Source organism: Gossypium arboreum, chromosome 4 (genome assembly GCF_025698485.1).
Source record: "Gossypium arboreum isolate Shixiya-1 chromosome 4, ASM2569848v2, whole genome shotgun sequence".
Lineage (NCBI taxonomy): Eukaryota > Viridiplantae > Streptophyta > Magnoliopsida > Malvales > Malvaceae > Gossypium > Gossypium arboreum.
Genome location: NC_069073.1, coordinates 86,272,077 through 86,293,851, shown reverse-complemented (window position 1 = coordinate 86,293,851; position 21,775 = coordinate 86,272,077). Strand labels below are relative to the sequence as shown.

At 35.7% G+C, this 21,775-nt stretch overlaps 1 protein-coding gene and 1 long non-coding RNA gene across 12 annotated transcripts; both read left to right on the top strand.

Moving 5' to 3' along the window:
• The first annotated feature begins 1,401 nt into the window (after window positions 1–1,401).
• LOC108474281 (E3 ubiquitin-protein ligase PUB24-like) lies at window positions 1,402–11,309 on the top strand. 11 transcript variants are annotated; one of them, XM_053027326.1, is made up of 10 exons: window positions 1,402–2,547; window positions 2,878–2,985; window positions 3,117–3,214; window positions 4,282–4,381; window positions 4,486–5,083; window positions 5,173–5,284; window positions 5,680–5,703; window positions 6,278–6,402; window positions 6,478–7,405; window positions 10,945–11,309. In XM_053027326.1, the coding sequence occupies exons 1-2, from the start codon at window positions 1,616–1,618 to the stop codon at window positions 2,924–2,926; spliced, it is 981 nt and encodes a 326-aa protein (XP_052883286.1). In that variant the 5' UTR covers window positions 1,402–1,615; the 3' UTR covers window positions 2,927–2,985; window positions 3,117–3,214; window positions 4,282–4,381; window positions 4,486–5,083; window positions 5,173–5,284; window positions 5,680–5,703; window positions 6,278–6,402; window positions 6,478–7,405; window positions 10,945–11,309. The 11 variants fall into 11 exon arrangements, with proteins under 11 accessions (XP_052883286.1, XP_052883290.1, XP_052883289.1 ...); XM_053027330.1 differs by having other exon boundaries at window positions 4,282–5,083; window positions 6,478–6,540; window positions 6,666–6,746; XM_053027329.1 differs by having other exon boundaries at window positions 4,282–5,083; window positions 6,478–6,540; window positions 6,666–7,405.
• A 1,279-nt stretch (window positions 11,310–12,588) lies between these two features.
• Window positions 12,589–13,698, top strand: LOC128291684 (uncharacterized). Its single transcript, XR_008281504.1, has 2 exons — window positions 12,589–12,654; window positions 13,494–13,698. It is a non-coding gene; the product is annotated as an uncharacterized LOC128291684 (long non-coding RNA).
• The last annotated feature ends 8,077 nt before the right edge of the window (window positions 13,699–21,775 follow it).

The following is a 21,775-nucleotide window of genomic DNA, read 5'->3' as shown; positions in this document are numbered from 1 at the left end:
CCATAAAACCCTAAACCCTAAAAAATATCACATGGATGTCGATGCACATTATATGTTAAATATTTTCTTATATAATTGTAAAAGAGATAGTATTAATTTTAAAATATTGAATTAATTATCATTATAGTTTTGGGTTTACGATTTAGGGCATATAGTTAATGGTTTAAGGTTTATGAGTTACTATTTTAAGTTTTATGGATTATGGGTTTAGGAATTATGGTTTAAGTGTTGGGGTTTAAGGTTTAGGGGTTAGGGGTTAAGGGTCTATGATTAAGAGTTTATGTTTTAGGATTTAGGGTTTATGGTTTAAGGATTAAGGATTAAGAGTTTAGGGTTTAGTTAATTAGTATTTTTAATTTATATGATAAATATTTTTTTATATAATTGTAAAAGAGATAATGTTAATTTAAAAATATTGAATCAATTAATCATTATAGTTTAGGATTTACAACTTAGGGTATATGGTTAAAGGTTTAAGGTTTATGAGTTACTATTTTAAGGTTTATGAATTATGGTTTAAGGGTCAAGGTTTAAAATTTAGGAGCTAGGGGTTATGGGTTATGGGTTATGGGTTCAGAGTTAATATTAACCCCTAAAACCTTAAACCCATAAAAAATCATAGACATTAGTCTATATAAACCCTAAACCCCTAAACCCAAAAAAACCCTAAACACTAATCTATAACCCCTAAACCTTAAATCCCAAAAAACATCATATGGATGTTGATGTGTATATACATAGATATTAATGTAAAAGCTTATGTTCATAATAAATTAAGGAAGCAATGCTTAATATTGATTAAATTTATTTTTGGATTTAGGGTTTAATATTTAAGATTTAAGGTCTATGATTTAGGGTTTTATGGTTTTATAGTTTAAGGTTTAATGGCCATGGGTAGTTTGCGTTAATCTCAAGTGAATCATATTCAATTAAATCCTAAACCTTATAATTAATATATATTTACGGCCATAAGTAGGGGGTTGAAAGGGTCTTTGTCCTTCTAAAATGAAAAATTTTCCATTTCGATTTTTTGAAATTTTTAAAAATTTTAAAGGTAAAATTGCACTTCATCCCTTTAATAATGGAAAATTTTGATTTAATCATTTCAAAATTATAAAATATATGCTAAACTTTAATCGTTAAAGGGTAAAATTTTAGGGTTTATGTTTTATAATTTAAGGTTAAGGGTTAAGGGTTAAGGGTTTAAATTAATACTTTTATTTTTAAAATATTTAATCTAAACCATTTGATATATTTAAATATTAGATTTAAAAAACATTGATAAATAAATAAAAACATTGATAATAAATAAAAATAAAATATAAAAATAAAAATATATAAAATAGAAATTAGTGCAAAAACGCTATAAAAGATAAACAATAAGAGCGTTTTTTTATAAAAACTCCGCAAACAATCGTTTTACTTAAAAAAATGGCACCTTTTTATTCCCAAATTTCTCCTCCCTTCGAAACCCTAAATTTCCCCCTAAAATTGGTATCCTCAAAACTTCATTTTCACACACGTCGTTTTCATCGGTTTACCTTGAAACCCATACGATCCCTTCCCCTTCCCCTTTCCCTTTCCCATTCCCTTTCCCTTTGGTTTTGAAAAACCCATGTTCCATTTCCTTAAACTTATCAAACAACTTCAGCATCCTGATTCCAAGATGAAAGCTTTGAAGGAATTGGATTTATTTGCGGTCAAGAATGAAAGAAATAGGAAATACATGGTGGAAGCTGGGGTGCCTAAAGCTATGCTGTCGTTTATTGTAAATTGTTTCAAGGAAGACTGTGTTAGTGGCCTAGAGGAAGCCCTAAGTGCCCTTTTCTTAATTCGAATTCCATCAGCTGAAGCAAAGTTGTTACCCAAACAAAATGATCAGATTATCAAATCATTGATCTGGGTATTAGGATGTGAATTCAACACCCAGGTTATGGTTAAATCCCATGCGGCTTTAGCATTGAAATCCATCATTGAAATAGCAAGTTCGGTTGTACTCAAAAGATTAGAACCCAAGTTCTTCGAGATAATTGTCGGAGTTTTGAAACAATGCACAACCAGGATCACTCAACGGGGAATAAATTCAGCTTTGCATGTTCTTTTAGACGCTTGCCCTTGGGGAAGAAATTGGCTAATGATGGTTGAATCAAGAGCAGTTTCCGCGCTTATCGAGCTTGAATTAGGATCACCCGAAAAGAGAACCACCGAGCTTATTCTGGGTATACTCTTCCATTTATGTTCTTGTGCTGATGGGAGAGCAGAGTTTCTCCGCCATAAAGGCGGCATCGCCGTTGTCACAAAGAGGATCATGAGAGTTTCACCGGCAGCCGATGATCGAGTAGTAATGATACTTTCGTTGATAAGCAAGTTCTCAACCACCAGATGGGTTGTTCATGAAATGTTGGAGGTTGGAACTGTAACAAAGCTTTGCATGTTGCTCCAACTTGATTGTGCAGCCTATTTGAAGGAAAAAACTATGGAAATACTTAGATCACATTCCTATGATTGGCTCAAGTTCCCTTGCATCGACAAATCTGTCTTGACCAGGTATATTAAATAGTTTTACTTTTAATTGCTTAATACTATGTAATTCATATAAACTATATTTGCATCCGCAATTTTTACTATTGGTTGCCACTAAATCATTTGTTGACACTAAATATAATATTATTGTCTTTTAAGGTTTGTTGATTAATTTCAAATATTCTCACTTGTTTTTCATATTCTAATCATATCAAAACCTTGAAGTAACTGGAAGATTTATCCATAAGTGCACCAAACCAATAATTTCTTTTTATTTATTCAATTCTTATATTCATTATTCTGTTCTTAATTTCGGTTTTGATTTTTCTATGTTTTTTCTTCAATACATTACAGAAGCATTTGGCCGTCTCGTCTACTTGTCTCTCCAAACTATTGTTGGTAGCTTGGTATGGAGAGTGGAGACTGGAGAATCGGAGATGGCTCTTTAGGGCTTGGGCTAAGGTGAATGGCCATGCTTTTTGTTGCTTGAATTGTCCTTTATTTGCTGTGTTTTTTTTTTCGGGTATGTTTTTCTTTATGAGGGAGGTATTAAGTTCAAAATGTTCCATGCACCATTTGTTCAAATTGTTCAGATGTGGACTAAAAGGTGCTGCACTTGGCTGTTAGGGAAGAGTCTGCCTGGCATTTGCTGATGAGGTACTGTGCTGGCTTTACAGAACAGTCAAAGAGAGTAAGATTATAATTTCCACTTCCATTTCAACATGTGCTTGAACCCCTTTGTTTGTTTTTGATAGAAATGTATAATTGTTTATAAGATTGAATAAAATCAAGTATCATCAGCACCCCTTTGGTCTGCAATGCCAATACAACAACTTCGCTACTCTGTGGCTTCAACTTCGCCACTTTGGTTGTTTTTTGGTAGAAATATATAGTAGTTTATATGATTGAATAAAAAATATATACTGTATATAGCTGGCCAAAAATCTGTTAATGATCTATTGATGTACACTACTCTCTATATATATAAAAAAATAGCAAATTTGACTTGATGAACTGCTAGGCTATGAATAGGTACAAAATCAGTCTATGGATCACGTCAAGTTGACAGGGAAATTAATACTAAAGAAAATGTTTTACTTCGTCTCATTTATTATTATTACTCCTCTATTTAGGGGATTCCATTATCTGTATTGACAAGTTTGATGAGATTGTTATTTGATATATATATATATATATAGCGGTGGTTGAGAGGAGAAAATGGGAATATGGGAACCATATTCCTGAATATTTCTCAATCTTTACCCCTTAAATGGATAAATGAACACCGATTAATTGATTAAGTACCCGTTGTTGATTATTTTAACTAGTTTGTTTCACCTTGTGTCAACAGATAATTGATTGTATCAATTATATTTTATTTAATTTAAAATGTTTCTTAATTCAAACTTTTATTAAATCAAACAAAAGATGATTATGTTATACATAAATTATTTTAGGTTATAGTTTATCTACAATATTTAAATTTAAAATTTAAAATTTATATTTAAAATTAATATAATTTAATTCTTTTACATAATATTATTTAACTAATATATTTAATTATTTTAATTAAAATATTGAAGTCAATTTCTTTTTTCGACTTATTGATTTACTCTGCAAATTCATTACTTTTTGAATTGTGAAAGAGTTGAGCAATAAAATCTTCATTGAAGACAACATCATACTTGTTGAGAATTTTATTCACTCTTTATTTTTTTAATGACTATGTGATTGTTCTTTTTCTTTTGTTGGATTCAGATGAGGACTACATACTACAATTCGCACCACCATTCAATCGATTGGAGCTTCTACAAGCACAATCCTGCCCTGATGCGATTACTAATCACGTTGAACAATCGTAGTTATCGACAGACTTATTTGTTAGTTTGTAATTCAGATAGTTCAAATACAGGATCAAAACAAAGAGGATGGTTTATATTTTTACTAACTTTGATTTTGCAGATGAGCATCACACATGATAAAGTTCCCCCAAGTTCAGCCTTTGTTTTAAAGGCAAACCCCCCAACTTGGTAGATTCATAAGTTAAAAAATTGTCCTTTGGTAATTAGATTTAAATAGCTCCCATTTTAGTGTATTGATGAAACTCGTGAGAGGTAGATGCTATTTCTGCTGTGCTTTTCTAGAAGCATTATTGCTATTAATACAAGTTCCAAATATTAAACTTCAATGGTTTCTAAAAGTAGGATTTACTATTTAAATTGTTAAGAACTTTAATATTTAATTAAACTTAAATTAAAAAAAAAAAGATTGTCTCTTTTTATGTGGATCTGCTTTGTCTCCTGAGGAAAAGGTTAGATTAGATGAAACTCATTTTTCTGTTGAGTAGTTATCTTTTTTAATAATTATATCTTTGACTTTCGTATGTGTTTTATTGTGCTGAAAGGTAAACTCGTATACTGATGATATTTTTGCAAGTACTGAAATTTCTCATTAATTGATTCTTTTTGGTGTTAAAAGTTTCATGATTGATGAAATTAGTCTTGACAACCATGGGTGTTGTGATGGTCCTAAAACTGGCAGACTCAGGGTATTGGATAATGTGAGTCTTACTCTTTTGAGCTCAAGTGTGCTAGTTTTTCAAGTTGGTAATGTTACTTTTGCAAATAATTAACTTCTTTCTCTTGCAAGCACCAAAGCTCTTTGATTATTTGGCAGAGGGTTAGTGAAGCACAGGATATAGCCACAAAATTAGGTGGACAAGTCATTGGTCACACATGGCTTTTAGAATCAATTGCAGCATGTAAGTTGTAGCCTTTTGTCAACTAACTAAATAATGATGATTGAATTTTTTTAGCTAAAGAATGACCAATAACTTAATAGGCTAGTCCTGTTTTAGAAGGTAGAACTTGCTCTTACTCTGTATATCTGTATTGTAATAGTCATATGAGCTCTTTTGAGTTTGTCAGCAACTAATTGAACTTGGATGGGGCATTTTCATCATTACATGAGCAAAGTTATTTTTTACTTGTACAATACCATTATAACAGCCATGAACTGGAATTACATGTGATATTAGTAACTTGTACCAGCCCTTAAGGCTTCGAATTTACTTAAAACAGGAATTACATGTGATCTTTGGCAATTTTTCCCAGTAGAATTAAGCTAATTTTATGATTCTATCTTTAATTAATGCAGGACTGAGCAATGCTTCCTTTACAGGTCAGTTTCCTGTTTCTTTGTCATGGATGGATGTATTTATTGGAATATGGGACCAAGTAACTTAATACAAAGAAATTTTACATTTGTTTTTCTATGCCTTTTAGATAACCTCTAATTTTAGCATGAAAACAACCCTCTCTGCTGGGTTTTTTCACCATTGTTGCTGCTATTGCTTTCATTTAGGTGTCAACTTTATTCTAACAGATGTTATGCCTTATATCATGCTATATGAGACAAATATATTCCATAGTTTTTCTTATCCTTCTGTTTTTGTGCCGTTATACTCTCTAATCACATGATTTCCCTAAGCCAACCCGTCAATAATGATTGATTGCTGATGTAACAATGTTTGATTGCTAATCACATGATTTTCACTTTTGTTTTCTCTTCAAAGTCTGCTGTTAAGTTTACAAAGGAGCCGCTTGATGCATTTCTTTTTCATTTTTACACCGCTTGCGGGACTCCAAATTATGTTGCTCGAGGTTTTCACTCATGAACTCGAAAATAATTAGTTGTATTGGTACAACTTTTCTTTTTTTTGCCTTTTCTTTTGGTATCGATATTTTAATTTTAGGTGCTCAAAGATAAAGCTTATGATGGTACATCATCGATATTTGGTCTTATGGAGTTATTCTCTTTGTTCTCATGGCTGGTTATTTGCCTTTTGATGAGCCAAGCCTTATAGGCTTGTATAAGAAAGTAAGTACCCTCCAGTTTGGCCATCTTTTTAGATGAGAACTTCATTAAAATTGTTTGTACCTTGATAAATTTCAGATCTGGGAGGCTTCTTTCAGCTGTCCATCATGGTTTTCATCTGGTGCTAGGAATTTGATTAGCGTATTCTTGATCCAAACCCTCTTACCATAAGTTTCAAAAAATTTATGATTACATGCAATCTTTGATCACAATATAAGCTTTAGCGCGTGCATTTTGGTTGAAATTCTGCATGTTCTTTTTGGCAGCGTTTAACTATTCTTAAAATTCTACAAGATGAACAGTTCAAGAAAGGGTACAAGCCACCAAAATTTGAGCAAGATGAGGATGTAAATCTTGATGATAATATCTTATATTTTACATGGTTATGATTTAAGTCCTTATTTCATTGATATCTTTATATTTTAATCTAATTTTTATTATTTATTTTAGTTTTGATTCTAAATTTTTATTTTTATTTTAATATTTTTAGTTAAAATTTTAATAGAAAGTTTAATTTGATAATGAATTTTAATAGAATATTTATATCATGGATATTATTCTTCTCAATATTTTGATAATAAATTTTAATTTTTCATGACCTTCATAATATTTTATATTAATTACTATTTTTTTAAATTTAATGACTTTTAGCGGCGTTTGTGGGAAAAGCGACGCTAAAGGACTGGACCTTTAGCGGCGTTTGTGGGAAAAGCGCCGCTAAAGGTCATGACTTTTAGCGGTGTTTTTTTAAATAAATGCCACAAACCTTAGCGGCGTCAGCTATAGAGGTGTAGCCAAAAAAAAGGCCGCTAAAAGTCTATTTTCTTGTAGTGACATTGGCATCGTTTTATGATTTTGTGTAAGACCATGTCTAGGACATTGGCAACAATATGTGAAAACATGTAAGACCATATTTGGGATATGGCATTGTACGAGCTATATGTGATTTTCAAGCATGCTTAACGATGTCGATAGGTTCAATGAGCAAATTCAAGTAGTGATTCAGGTATGTACGAGATTCATACGAGTATTGAAAAAGGAAGTATTTGATGAATTCACAGGTGACATTGAATATGTATACATTAGGAAAGGTTTGTGAACTTATTTGTCCTTATTCATAGTTTTCCTATTTGATGGAAATAGTGTTGATTCATGTGGTAATTTTATTCGTATATGGCTTACTAAGCTTTTAAGGCTTACTTTCTATGTTCTTTCCCTGTTTTATAAATTATCAAAATCATTAGGAACCTTTATTACACTGACTACTTGGTGGTATTTTTGGATGCTTTGTAAATATGGTATATGACATGTAGAGGGTAATGATATGATAATATGTTTTGAGTTATGATATTAGCCATGTGTATTGGCTTGTGAAATGATGTAATTTTGGTGTGTATTTGGCTATATAAGTTGGCTTAATTCATAAGTTTGATAAGTGATATATGATGCATATAATGCTTTATGTTTTGGTAAGTTTAATATGGTTAATGTGTTGGTTAGATGGATCATTGATTTAGCAAATTATCAATTTGTATATTGTTTCTTGAAACATGGCATGTTGTGGCATGGTTTTAAGATGATAATTTGGTATGTTTTATGACATCAAATAGTCAAAAAGATTATGAGGAAATGCATATAGAAGCTAAGGTTATGGCATATTGATTTGGCATGATTTTGGTTGTGGGTTTGAGTAGTGAAATGAATAGAATGTAAATGGCATGAAATGTGCATGAAATGGTCATTTTTGGTTGTCTATTTTATGTGAAAATGATGCCAAATGAATGCTTTTAGGTACATGAATGATAGGTGGGAATAGTGGCTTAAATCAAGCCTATTTTCATGCCACACGGATGAGCACACTGGCGTTTGACTCGACTGTATGACCCCTAAATACTAGTTAAAACAAGTTAGAAAGTTACTCAGATTAAACACAGGGGCGTGTCTATTGGTCGTGTATGGTGCACAGGCTGGCACATGGGCGTGTGGTCAGCTGTGTGACCCAAGTCAATATACCCTCTAAATTTCACATGGTCATGGCACACGGGCATGTCTTTGGCCGTGTGATGCAAGTCAGTATGTATGCCCTGTTTCCATATGGTCTGTGACACTGGCATGTGTAGTGGCCATGTGAGGCATACTGTAACGCCCCAAAATTAGGCCTAGAAGTATTGGGCTTTAAGCATGGGAGCGGTTAGGAGACTGCTCATAAATATTTTAGTTAAGCAAGAAAGTGACACAAATTTCATGTTTGCTTTATTGGCTAAGTGATTTGGGTGTGTTTGGGAGTGTTTGAGAAGCCTAGGTTCAAGTCTGGGATTTTGCAAAAAATTTAGTTTTTTCCCTTATGTGAACCTTGGCTTTAGCTTGTAGGCCTTATAAATAGTTGTGGTAGATTTATGTCACAAGTAAGCTCGTATTCTAGTGGTTGTGGCGTCATTAAAGTGGAAAGGGAGCTTGAGTTTGAGTCACTTTATTCCTTGGCTATGTGGGTGGTGGAGTTGGATTGAGACTCTAAGTTTGAATTGGTTATGAGGAATTTGAATGTGGTTTTGGAGCGATTTCTGGAGTAAATAGTGGAGGGATAAGGGGAGAGATTTTTGCAGAAAATCAAGGGATGCGATGATGGTTGGAGGTTATGCCTGAATGGAACACTAAGGCTTTCTTGGTTTCGGTTGGGAAAAAGGTTGGGACGTTTTGTGTAGTGTGCAAGTGGCCGAATTCTCCCAATTCAATTTAGGTACTCTATTTTTTCGAGGTTGCGTTCGCTCGTGTTATTAATTCTCTTTTTGTTGTTTGCCTTTCTTGGTTTTTTTGGCCGAACAGGTATTCTTTTCAATGGGTCTTATTCTTTTCTACTAAACATTGCTTCTCTCCCTTTTCTACTGTGACCATTTCTCTATTCCCTCTACTCTCTTCTCATCCTTCCTCATCTTTTGCTGATTTGATCTCTTTTCTCTCCCTATTCCCTCTTTCGGTTTTCCTTAGCCGAACCTTTCTTGTTCTCATCTCTATCTTTTCTTTCTCCTTTTCGCACCAACTATATTATTTTGGTATACTCTTCGGATTAAATAGACTCTCGACTTGTGTATGCTACTTTTTTTATTGGTATTTGGTTCTGCGTTCTGGTAAGTGGTGGAGAATAAGGTATAAAATTCTTGTTGTAATGATATCGTATGGCTTATGTGAATCTAAAGAAGAAGGGGGTTCTTGTGTAGGTTGTGGCCAAGGGTGATTGGTGCTTTGCTTGTGAACTGAAGAGGTGATCGCTTCTGTTGTTGGTAAGGGTATTGTATTTGATTTGGAATTCCGTTAGATTTTGTTAGTGCTATGAGTTAAGTTTCTAACCGGATATTTTTGGATTAATTTAGGTACAAGGTTACTTTGAGCACAGTTCGCTTTCATAATCACGTGTGTAACCGTATGTTGTGTTTGATGATCGGCAGAAAAGCCGAAAGTGTGTGTATTTGTGTGCGATTTTCGATAATCATTTAAAAGCCAAAAATATGGCGTATGATGCCACACGAGAAAGCGATCGCATATGTGGTGAACTGAGCCCACGAAAATAGGCGTTAGACTGTAAAGGCCACCACAAGCGTTCTATTGGTCTTGGACTGTTCTGGGCCTCGTTGGGCCAGAATGGGCCGTGTGGGCCCAATAGGCTTGTGGGCCCACACGGATAAAATGTATGTGATGTGGTATGTGTTGTTTGGACTATGAAGCTTGCATAGCTGTAGATGTTTCTGGGCTAAATGGGCCACACGAATGTGTGGGCCCACTTGGGCCGAGCAATGGGCTTTGGTTCTATTTTCACCGTTATGATTATTTAGGTTATCTGTGTCATTCGACGCGATTGTAGACCTTCGGTGAGGTCGTTATTTGAAGGGTAAAATGACCGTAATGCCCTTGTAGGGTAAAATGACCGTAATACCACTGAAGGGTAAAATGACCATAATTCCCCTGTAGGGTAAAATGAATGTAATACCCTTGTATGGTAAAATGACAATTATGACCTTATGTTCCGTATGACTGATGTGCTTATGATTTACATATATGATTATATTGAGTATGACTTTGTATACACATAATATTTATGACATGACATACTTCATGGGGTTGGGATTTTGACATGGAAGAAGTACTGTTCTAGTGACTATGTCACATTCACTGTTACAGGTGGTTATGCTACAATTACTGATACTGGTGGCTTTGCTACATTTATCGCTTTTTAGCGCCTATCTTTGCATTATTATCTTGCAACTTTCTTTGCGATATCGGTGTCTTTGGTTGGGTGGGTCGATTTATATCCCCACATGATATGTTGGTTGGTACGGGTGGTGTGCTGGCTGGATTTGGGTGGGATGCATAATTGCATTACATTGTACTGATACTGCATTGGGCTTAGGCCCACATTGTTACTGTATACGGCTAAGGCCTAGACTATTACCAATCTGGGCTTAGGCCCATACTGTGTTATTCACTGTTTGTTTGTTATTGGGATTACACACTGAGTTTTCGTAAACTCACCCTTTCTTTTCAACTGTACAGGTAATCCCCAGCTTTAGACGATTTCGTGCTGCGAGGGACTTGGAGGTGGCCACACGACTGCTGAGTCTTGCATTTGACTTTGTTTAATTTATATTTCAGTTTTGGGTTTTTAATTTTGTAATTAGGTCGTTCGTGGGTTTTAATTTTTAATTGGGCTTTAGATTATATATTTTTAAATTGCTAGTTTAGGTAAAGATGAGTTTTTTAAAACAATTACTGTTTTCTAAGACACGCGTTTTAAACTTCATCGATTTAAAAAGCTTCTGCATTTTTAAATCAATTTATTATAACATTGACGGTTAGTAAGGTAAACATTTTGACGAGAACTTTCGTTAATTAATAATAAAATGATTTGAATTCAATAACGAATTTTTAACGAAATGATCAATTTTTGAAGAACATTCTAATGTGACACGCCAGATTTGGCCATAACGTCTAGGTCGGATTTTGGGTGTTGCACACACAGCCTGTTCACACGGGCGTGTGATTCCTATATGCATGAAAATTTTATGAGTTTCCCAAAGTTTTCAAATGATATCGGTTTAGTCCTGAATCTCTTTTAAACATGTTTTAAGATCTCGTAGAGCCTTATAAGGGACAATATGATTAATGTTTATGTGATAATGGATTCATGTATGAGAAATGTATGTTGTAGGCTGTAATTGATCGGTAATGCCTCGTAATCCTATTCCAGCGACGAATACGGGTTAGGGGTGTTACAAAAATACTATGTTTGCCTTGTTTTTACCTAAACATTTAAAGCTAGTTTAGTTTGACGTAACTTTGGCTAGAACATGATACTCAAAACATCAACAAGGTGAGCAACTATTTATAACCAAGATCGTTAGATGCTACAAGTAACTTAACATACCAATTCATGTTACTTTCATATAACTTATCAATATTGTGTATTCAATCAACAAGCATAAGATTTTAACAAGTATACATGGTTCAATTTGATCACCTTTGCTATTAGCAATCAAAAAGATATATCATTCAAAATTCAGTCCATTCAATGACTTTTCAATTTTGATTTCAAGCTTGTTCCACCACATTTCAAATTTTAGATTTCATTTATGCCATTTTGCCTGAAGAACCCTAGTAAATGGACTCAGATACACAAAACTACACCACACCAGTTGCTCGTTCGAGCTGAGTATGTACATTTATCAGGTTAACCGTCTAGGATAAACCTATATCACAATTATCTCAAAAAATAATTTGATTGATGTGCAAGTATACACAATCATTGACAAGTAATAAAGTAGTGAGTAAGAGTTATTGTCTCCATAGGGATTGTTTGTGCAAATCAAATGTTGCAAAATTAATTACTAAGCAAATTAGTTAGTGATGAAAATAAATTAAAGTGATGGATTTCTAATTATATTAAACTAACTTAAGTATGCTTAAATTTAAATTAAACAAATAGGGAAATAAGTACGCAAGTTTTAAGAGTAATTACAATAGCATGCATGTGTTAGAATAATTTTCCTTCCTAACTGAGAAATATTTAAGTAATGGTAATGATGTAATAAAAAATCCATGGAAACTCGGCTATTTATTAACCTTGTTTTAATTGTGAGTGTTTCGCTTAACTCTTTAGTCTGTATATTTCTATGTCTATTTCGACTTCAAGGTTACCTCGGAGGTCGATCGAGGTACAAGTAAGGTTTCGGAATAACCGAAACACAGATCCGAAAAGAATACCAGGTAAGTTCGGATAACTTAAAGTGAACCCCTAACATGCATAATTGAATGATTTATGAATGCATGATGATTGCATTTATTATTAGCATGAAATATCATAGAAATGCATATTTGATGGTAACATGTGAAAAATGTCTCGGATGAGGTTGACAAAGGGAATTCGATGGATAAACCCTCATTGATATGTGTAAAGAGATCCTGCATGTGCTGCAGTAAGGATTTAGCCCGCACGGGTAATCCTTGATCTCAAGTATGAAAAGGATCTAACCCAAACGGGTGTTCCTTGAATGATCAAGCCTCCCAAAGAATATGTGTGTATTATGGATTTAGCCCGGACGGGTAATCTCATTAGGGTCTAAATTTAGCCTGGACTGGTAATTCAGATCCGAGCTCATTAATGGTGTTTGTCGTTAAAAGGGATTTAGCCTGGACTGGTAATCCCGACATCACCTTATGAGTTCATGATATGGGGGATTTAGCCTAGACTGGTAATCCTACCATGAGATGTGAGGTTCGCGGGAGTGCATATATGTGAAATGATCATTTGTAAGAATTGACGGATAATGAGTATTCTATCGAGATTTCCTAGAAATTCAACGGGATTAATATGATGTATGTCAATAAGATGATGAATGATGAGCTCATCTACATAAATTACATGATGTTTTGTTACGTAACTAACTCATTAATTGAGTGCATGTGATAGGGAATCGTTTCATAATTGATGATTTCATGTTTTAAATATGGATGTATGCTAATTACTCTATAAGTTTACTTTCTGGATATTCGAGCTTACTAAGCATGTAAATGCTTACCTCTCTCTTTTTCCATGTCTCACAAAGCTCGAGGATTCGAAAGGATAGGAAGACAATTGGAGAGTCAACACACTATCAACTAGACAAGCTTTGGTATAAAGACTTTGTTTGTTTTGTTCAATGGCATGTATAGTATTTTTGAGTATTTTGTTATATGTGTTATTTGATTTGCCAAATGAAGGCATGTAGAATATGTTTATCTCTTTATATATGCCTATGAAAATTGGCTTAATTGAAGTAGGCTATGACCTAAGAATTTATGCATGGTTTTATTTACAAGTGATGGGTCGTTACCAATTGGCAATGAGTCACATGAACAAGCCAATTTCGAATGAATTAAAATGACATGGGAACCCATAAACACTAAGTGGGAAATAACCTATCATGTATGAAACCAATGATATGAGGTTTCTGTACATCTAGTTTAATCAAGATTATTTACAAGTGTATAATTGTGTTTTACTTTGAATTTGGTAACCACTAAGCACAAGTAGTAGAAAGGGGTGACTAAAGGCTTGGAAAATAGCCTATTAGAATCCACATCGTTAGACACACGGGCGTGTGTCTAGGCCGTGTGTGACACACGGTTCCCTCCCATGGGCATGTGCTATGGCCGTGTGTCCCCTGCACTTAAAATTTTAGCTCAAAGTTGTACACCGGTAGGCCACATAGGCGAACACCATGGCCGTGTTAAAAAGACAATGTCATCCACGGGCAGGCAGCACGGGTGTGTGCCATGGCTGTGTTGATAAGTCAGTATTGCCCACGGCTGAAGGGCATGGGCGTGCCCCCAGTCACACGGGCGTGTGAGTCCACATGGCCCACCTACACGGGTATGTGACACTTTAGGATAAGGAAAATTTTCTTAAGGACCCCAAGGTTTATTGAACGTACCCAAATTTGTCCCGCACTGCCTCTAAGTATGTTATAGGCCTCGAAGGCCTATATAAGGGACGAGTTGTTCATGGATGAAGAGCTTAAAATTTGAGTAAAACTTGGTGACCCAATTTGGTATGTTTCAAAATGTAATGTTCTGGTAATGCCTCGAACCCCATCCGGGTGTCAGGTACGGGTGAGGGGTATTACAAGAATCTAAGGCCATTACCGTCCACTACTCATAACTTTGGTCTAATTGCATTATAAATGCCTCCACTTATAAAGACAACAACAATTAAGTACTTTCACATTTAACCACCAACTTTTCCTTTTACGCGATTAAGTCCTTTTATTTAATCGGACACTCAAACAATAAAATTAAATCACGAAAATTTCACAGATATTAATTCACACATAATAAACATAAAAAATAATTTTTAAATATTTTTCTGACTCGAATTCATGGTCCTGAAATCACCATTCCGATTAGGGTCTAAATCAGCCTGTTACAACTCTCCCCCCTTAGGGATTTTCATCCCCGAAAATCTTTTCGGTGAATAGGTTCGGATAGTGTTCTCTCATTGCATTCTTTGGAGCTCACGTTGCTTCATCAACTCCATGTTTATGCCATAATACTTTAACCAATGGAATGTTCTTTCGTAACTCTTTAATCTCGTGAGCTAGAATACGAATCGGTTCTTCTTCATATGTCATATCGGGCTTAATCTCAATCTTAGACAAACTAATCACATATGAGGGATCAGATCGATATCTACAAAGCATCAAAACATGGAATACATTGTGGATCTTTGCTAACCCAGGTGGCAACAACAATTGATAAGAAACTGGTCCAATACATTCTATTACCTCATACGACCCAATAAACCTAGGACTCAATTTGCCTTTACGACCAAATCTGAGTATCTTCTTCCACGGTGAGACTTTCAAAAAGATTTTATCTCCGATCTGAAACTCTATATCTTTACATTTTAAGTTCGCATATGATTTCTGACGGTCTGATGCTGCTTTTAGACTTTAACGAATCACTTTCACTTTCTGTTCAGTTTCTCTGATCAAGTCAACCCCGTGTATCTTACTTTCACTAAGCTCAGTCTAGTATAATGGCGTACGACATTTACGACCATAAAAAGCCTCATAAAGTGCCATTTTGATACTTGACTGGAATCTATTATTATACGCAAATTCAATCAGAGGTAGGTATCGTTCCCACGTACCTTCAAACTCGAGAATGCAACATCTCAACATATCCTCAAGTATCTGAATGATTCGCTCAGACTTACCATTTGTTTGCGGATGCAAAGCAATGCTGAAATGTAATTTCGTACCTAGTGCATCTTGCAATTTCTTCCAAAACTACGATGTAAACCTCGGATCTCCATCCGAAACAATAAAAATAGGTACCCAATGTAATCTCACAATCTGAGAAACATACAATTTAGCTAGCTTATCAAGTGAGTAATCTGTATGTATCGAAACAAAATGAGCCGATTTAGTCAATCTATCAACAATAACCCAGATTGTATCTCTCTTGCTCAGTGGTAATGGTAAACCAGATACAAAATCCATAGTAACTCTGTCCCACTTCCACTCCGGTATCATGGTCGGCTGAAGCATTCCAGAAGGTACCTGATGTTCAGCTTTTACTTGTTGACAGACTAAATATTTTGTAACAAAGTCAGAAATGTCTCGCTTCATACCATGCCACCAATAAAGCTATTTCAGATCATTATACATCTTTGTATTACCTGGGTGAATAGACAACTGACTGCTGTGAGCTTTATTCAAAATCATTTGAATCAATTTTGAATTCCTCGGAACACATATTCGGTTTCTAAATTTCAAACAGTCATCAGCATCAATTCTGAATTCTGAATCAGCATCTGTCTCACATTGAGCTCGTTTTGCTAATAATTCATTATCAACCTTCTGAGCATCACAAATTTGTTTGAACAAATAATGGTCTTGCATTCAATTAAGCTATTATTGAACCATCATTAGACATAGCCATATGTGCATTCATTGCACAGAAAGCAAACAATGATTTTCAGCTTAAAGCATCAGCAACAACATTAGCCTTTTGCCAGATGATAATCAATCACAAGCTCGTAGTCTTTTAACAATTCTAACCATCGCTGTTGTCTCAAATTTAGATCTTTTTGAGTCAGCAAGTATTTCATGCTTTTGTTATTAGAATAAACATGACATTTCTCATCGAACAGATAGTGACGCCAAATTTTCAACGCAAACACAATAGCTGCCAATTCTAGGTTGTGTGTCGGATAGTTCTTTTCATGTGGCTTTAAATGTCTCGAGGCATAAGCTATAACTTTACCTTCATGCATCAAAACACAACCCAAACCATTTAAATATGCATTACTATAGATAACAAATTCTTTACCCGATTCTGGTTGAACTAGCACTAGAGCTTCGGTCAGAAGGACTTTCAACTGATCAAACCTTTTTTGGCACTTCCCTGTCCACTCGAACTTAACATCTTTCTGTAATAGCTTCGTCGTCAGAGCTGCAATCATAGAGAAACCTTTTATGAACCGTATATAGTAACCAGCAAGTCCTAGAAAACTTCAGACTTCTAAAATATTCCTCGGAGGTTTCCAATCAAGTATAGCTGAAATTTTGCTCGGATCAACCCAAATACCCGATGTTGATACAACATGGCCCAAAAAACTGACTTCGCTTAACCAGAACTCACATTTACTGAACTTTGCATACAACTGCTTATCTCGTAAAGTTTGTAGTACAAATCTCAAATTCTCAGCATGTTTAGTTTCATCACGAGAGTAGATCAAAATGTCATCTATAAACACGACCACAAACCGATCTAGATACAGTTTGAAGATTCGATTCATCAAATCCATGAAAATAGCAGGTGCATTAGTAAGCCCGAATGGCATAACCAGAAACTTATAGTGTCCGTACCTCGTTCAAAAAGTAGTCTCAGGCACATCGGAGTCTTTAACTCGCAACTAATAGTAGCCCGATCTCAAATCTATCTTTGAAACCACTGTAGCCCCTTTCAATTGGTCAAATAGATCGTCAATCCTTGGCAACGGATACTTATTCTTTATAGTCACCTTATTAAGCTGTCCATAGTCGATGCACATTCTCATAGCTCCGTCTTTCTTTTTCACAAACAACACAGGTGCACCCCTCAGAGAGAAACTCGGTCGCGTGAAACCTCTATCTGTCAATTCTTGCAACTGAGCTTTCAATTATTTTAATTCTGTAGGTGCCATTCTGTACGGAGTTATGGATATCGGAGTCATCCTAAACATTAACTCAATACCAAACTCTACCTCCCGAATAGGTGGAAAACCCGACAATTCTTCAGGAAACACATCTGGATACTCACACACAAGTGGTACTGATTCAATGTTTCTTTCAGCCACTTTACTGTCAAGCACGTAGGGAAAATATGCTTCACACCCTTTTCTCACATATTTCTGAGCTAGCATCGAAGAAATCACTGCTGGTAACCAATTCAGATAATTAGATTCAATCAAAATAATCTTATCATTTTGGCATTGTAAATCAATAGTCTTTCTTTTGCAGTTTACAATAGCATCATGCAAAGTCAACCAGTCCAACCCAAAATTATGTCAAACTCATCAAATGGGAACAGCATCAAATTAGCCGAAAAGCACGAATCTCAAACCATCAAGGGGCAATTCTTACACACTTTGTCAACATAACACACTAGCCTAAGGGGTTTGACACCCTAATCACAAACCCAATAGACTTAACAGGCAAAGTCTTACTAAATATTAATGTCTCACACACATAAGAATGAGTCGAACCAGGATCAATCAATGCAATTACATTAGTATCATAGAGAGTGAATATGCCAATGATGATATTTGGGGATGAAGCCTCCTCTCGTGCACAAAGAGCATAGGCTCTGGTAGGTGCACGAACCTTAGGTCTAATTGCTGTATCTTTAATTCCTCTTTGATTTCCACTAGCATTACTCGCATTTCTAGGTGGTCTACCTCGAGCAGCAGTATTACCCGACCTCATATTTTGCACTGGATTTTCTTCAGCTAAGACTGGGCAATCACTAATATAATGATCCATCGATCCACATTTAAAACAAGCCCGATCATGCAACCTGCAATTGCCAGGATGTCATTTGCGACAATGTTTTAACTTGGGTTGATTTGATCTGACAATACCCACACTAGCTACTGAGGTAGCTCTCGAGCTCACAGGTGGTCTACTCTGATCCCGTCTAGAATAACCCGAAGTGGCTTTAGAACGACTAAAATCATCTTGAAACTTCTTTGGTGCCAGCTGGAATGACTTACCGGATGTCCTTTTACGTGCATATTTGGCTTCAAAGTCAGCTTTTCTTTTCTCTTTCCCAAGCTCTTCAGGTTTACAGGCTCGCTCAACTAGTACTACGAACTCTTTTATCTCAAGTATGCCAACTAACAGTTTAATGTCTTCATTTAGCCCATCTTCGAATCTTCTACACATTATGGCTTCGGTAGAAACACACTCTCGGGCATACCGACTAAGTCTCAGAAATTTCTACTCATACTCTGTCACGGTCATCTGACCCTATTTTAGCTCCAGAAATTCTTTTCACTTTTGATCAATAAATCTCTAGCTGATGTACTTCTTACGAAACTCAGCCTAGAAGAATTCCCAAGTCACTCGCGGTAACACTCCAAAACCAGCCCAGACGTTATGGCCAGATCTGGCGTGTCACATTGAAGTGTTTTAGTGAAAACCTTGTTTTCTTTGAAAACCCTTCATTGAAAAAAAATAACTCTCTTTTCAATCACAAAAACCTGTTTATAACATATGATTTTATGAAAACCTATGAAAACCTGTCATTTTGAAATTTAGTTGCGGAAACATAGTAAATAAAAAAACTAAGGTTTAGAAAATCCATGTTCAACTTCTCATAATTACAATGTATAAAATAGTAATCCAAATAATAATAAAAAGAAAGCCGTCGGTGGATCCACGATTGTCAAGCAACCATGCGATCCTCATATACTTCCCCCGTTCCATATTTCCCAACCCATATGCAACCTAAGCAGAATATTATATGTATGCAGTAGATATGCATGTCATATCCATAAAACCTACATTCAACACATAAGGGTATTTTGGTCATCTTCGCCCTTAGGGACATTTCGGTAATTTTCCCATTATTATAGTTTTCAATTACCTTGGCCCGTTATCAAATCCCAAGAGCTAAGATGAACGAATACTATGCACCAGGTAGGATTCCAGAGAAGAGGAGGTGGGTCATTAAGACCGCTTAAGTACCAAGTTCTCCCTAGATCCAATTCTAGACATGCATATACCCATTGCCACGCCTTACCCTTATAACTTGTCCACAGTCTCAACAATTTAATTAAGTTTTATGTAGTCATCATATACTAAGCCCAAAACCCCTACATACATGCATATGGCCCACTAGGCCCAATCTCATTTATATGGCCCATCCGGCCCAATTCACGTTCATATGGCCCATTAGGCCCAATTCACATTCCTATGGCCCATTAGGCCCAATCTCATTTATATGGCCCATCCGGCCCAAATCACATTATATTTATGCATACATATAAATTTTCTATCACATAGCATCACTTATCAATTTTTTCATAATATGGGCCCAATAGCCCCTCGAGCCCATTTAGCCCATTTCGGCCTATTTGGCCTATTCACAACCCAAGTCCATGGAATCGCCCATGGGCCTCATGAAACCTATCGGTCTCCCCCTTACGAGTGTTCGCGCACTTGCAAGACTACCGTAGCCAAACTTTTGGCTTTTCAGCAATTCAAATTTTTGACATTTCGACTTTTGCCGATCTACTTTTGTGTGCAGTGTAAGTACACACTTGGTAAGCAAGCGTGCTGCGATTCCCTTAGTCACCAACCTACAAATGATATCACCCTTCCATTAATCGTATGCTTCACACATATTTTACCCAAAAAAAAATGAAACCTCACCTTAACCTTACCTTGAACACCAATCCCTAATAGTTTTTCCTTGATCACGTACTCCTTAGATTTGCATTAATCTTACTCATTAAAACCAGATACTAGGGGACTAGAATCCAACATAATTCACCCCCTTATCTCACTTAAGATCATTCGGCCAACCTTAGTAAATAAGAGAGAAATACTTACCAAACCGCAAAACACCTAAGGAGCAACTCGGTAGAGAGCTAAAACCCGAGATCCGTTACTAATTCCCTACCAAAGTTGATTAAAAAGAGTGAGGCAGGGGAGTAATTAGTATTAACAATACTAGCCGAAAAAGAGATAAGGTACTTACCTAAAAAGAGTAATCTTGCTAAGGGAGATTTGGCTTTTCAGCTGTCAAACTAATATGGTGAATAAGGTTTATTTTGCACAAATTAAAGAAGAAGGGTAGAAGAAGGAATCGGCCAACCCAAAGGGTAAATCAAAAGAGATCTGAGGAGAGAAAGAATGGCACAAGAATCAGCTAGCAAATATGGAAAAACCAACCGGCACTAAAAAAAATGAAGAATTTGGCATCAGCCTAGGATCCCAAACTCAGCACATATTTATAGCCTCTAGCCAAATTTCCTGACCCTTAATTCCCAATTCAGTTCCATCACTTCCCCCTTCTCATCTCCTTGATTTTCTTCCTGATAACTCCCCAATCTATTTCCTAAACTTTCTCTTCTAAACACTCCCTTTAGAGTCCATCTACACGCCACTTCCAACCATCTAGAAGGCAAAAATTAAACTCTTAAAAAAATACTAAGCTAAGATTCGAACCTCAGATCTCTTTGCTAGCCACTAATGCCACCACCCTACACCCTAAATGGTGTCACTTAGCCACTCCTCCACAAGGCTTTTTTATGCCATTTTCCCTTATCTTTATTTAAAAGCACAACTACTCCAACCCTGATTCTTTTAATAATTAAATTGAAATTCCTCCACCACAAAACTCGCACCCAGAACTTTTCCAACAAACCTAGACACTTCAAATTCCTTAAACCCTTAAAGCCAACATGTCTTTTGTCATTTTCTTGCTCACTTAAAAATTTTATGAAACCTAGAGCCTAAAGCCCAATTCATCTAGGCATAAAATTCGGGGCGTTACAACTCTTCCCTCTAGAAGAAATTTTTTCCTTGAAATTCCCAACTATTAGTACAGCTGCATAACATAGACTACCACACCACGCTTTCATTGTGCCATTGTGATTCCAAACTAAGTAAATAGCACATTATGGTTAAAGTACGTACCAATATTCACCTTTGGAGCATCTCTATCCTCTCGACGATGTGCTGCATAGACGAACGCTGGCTGTCTCGCCTCAACATGACCAGCACCTCTGCCTGGTGCTCCATGGCCCAAACCATTTCCACCTCTGGCCTGACCACCACCCCTTGGAGGCTGAGCA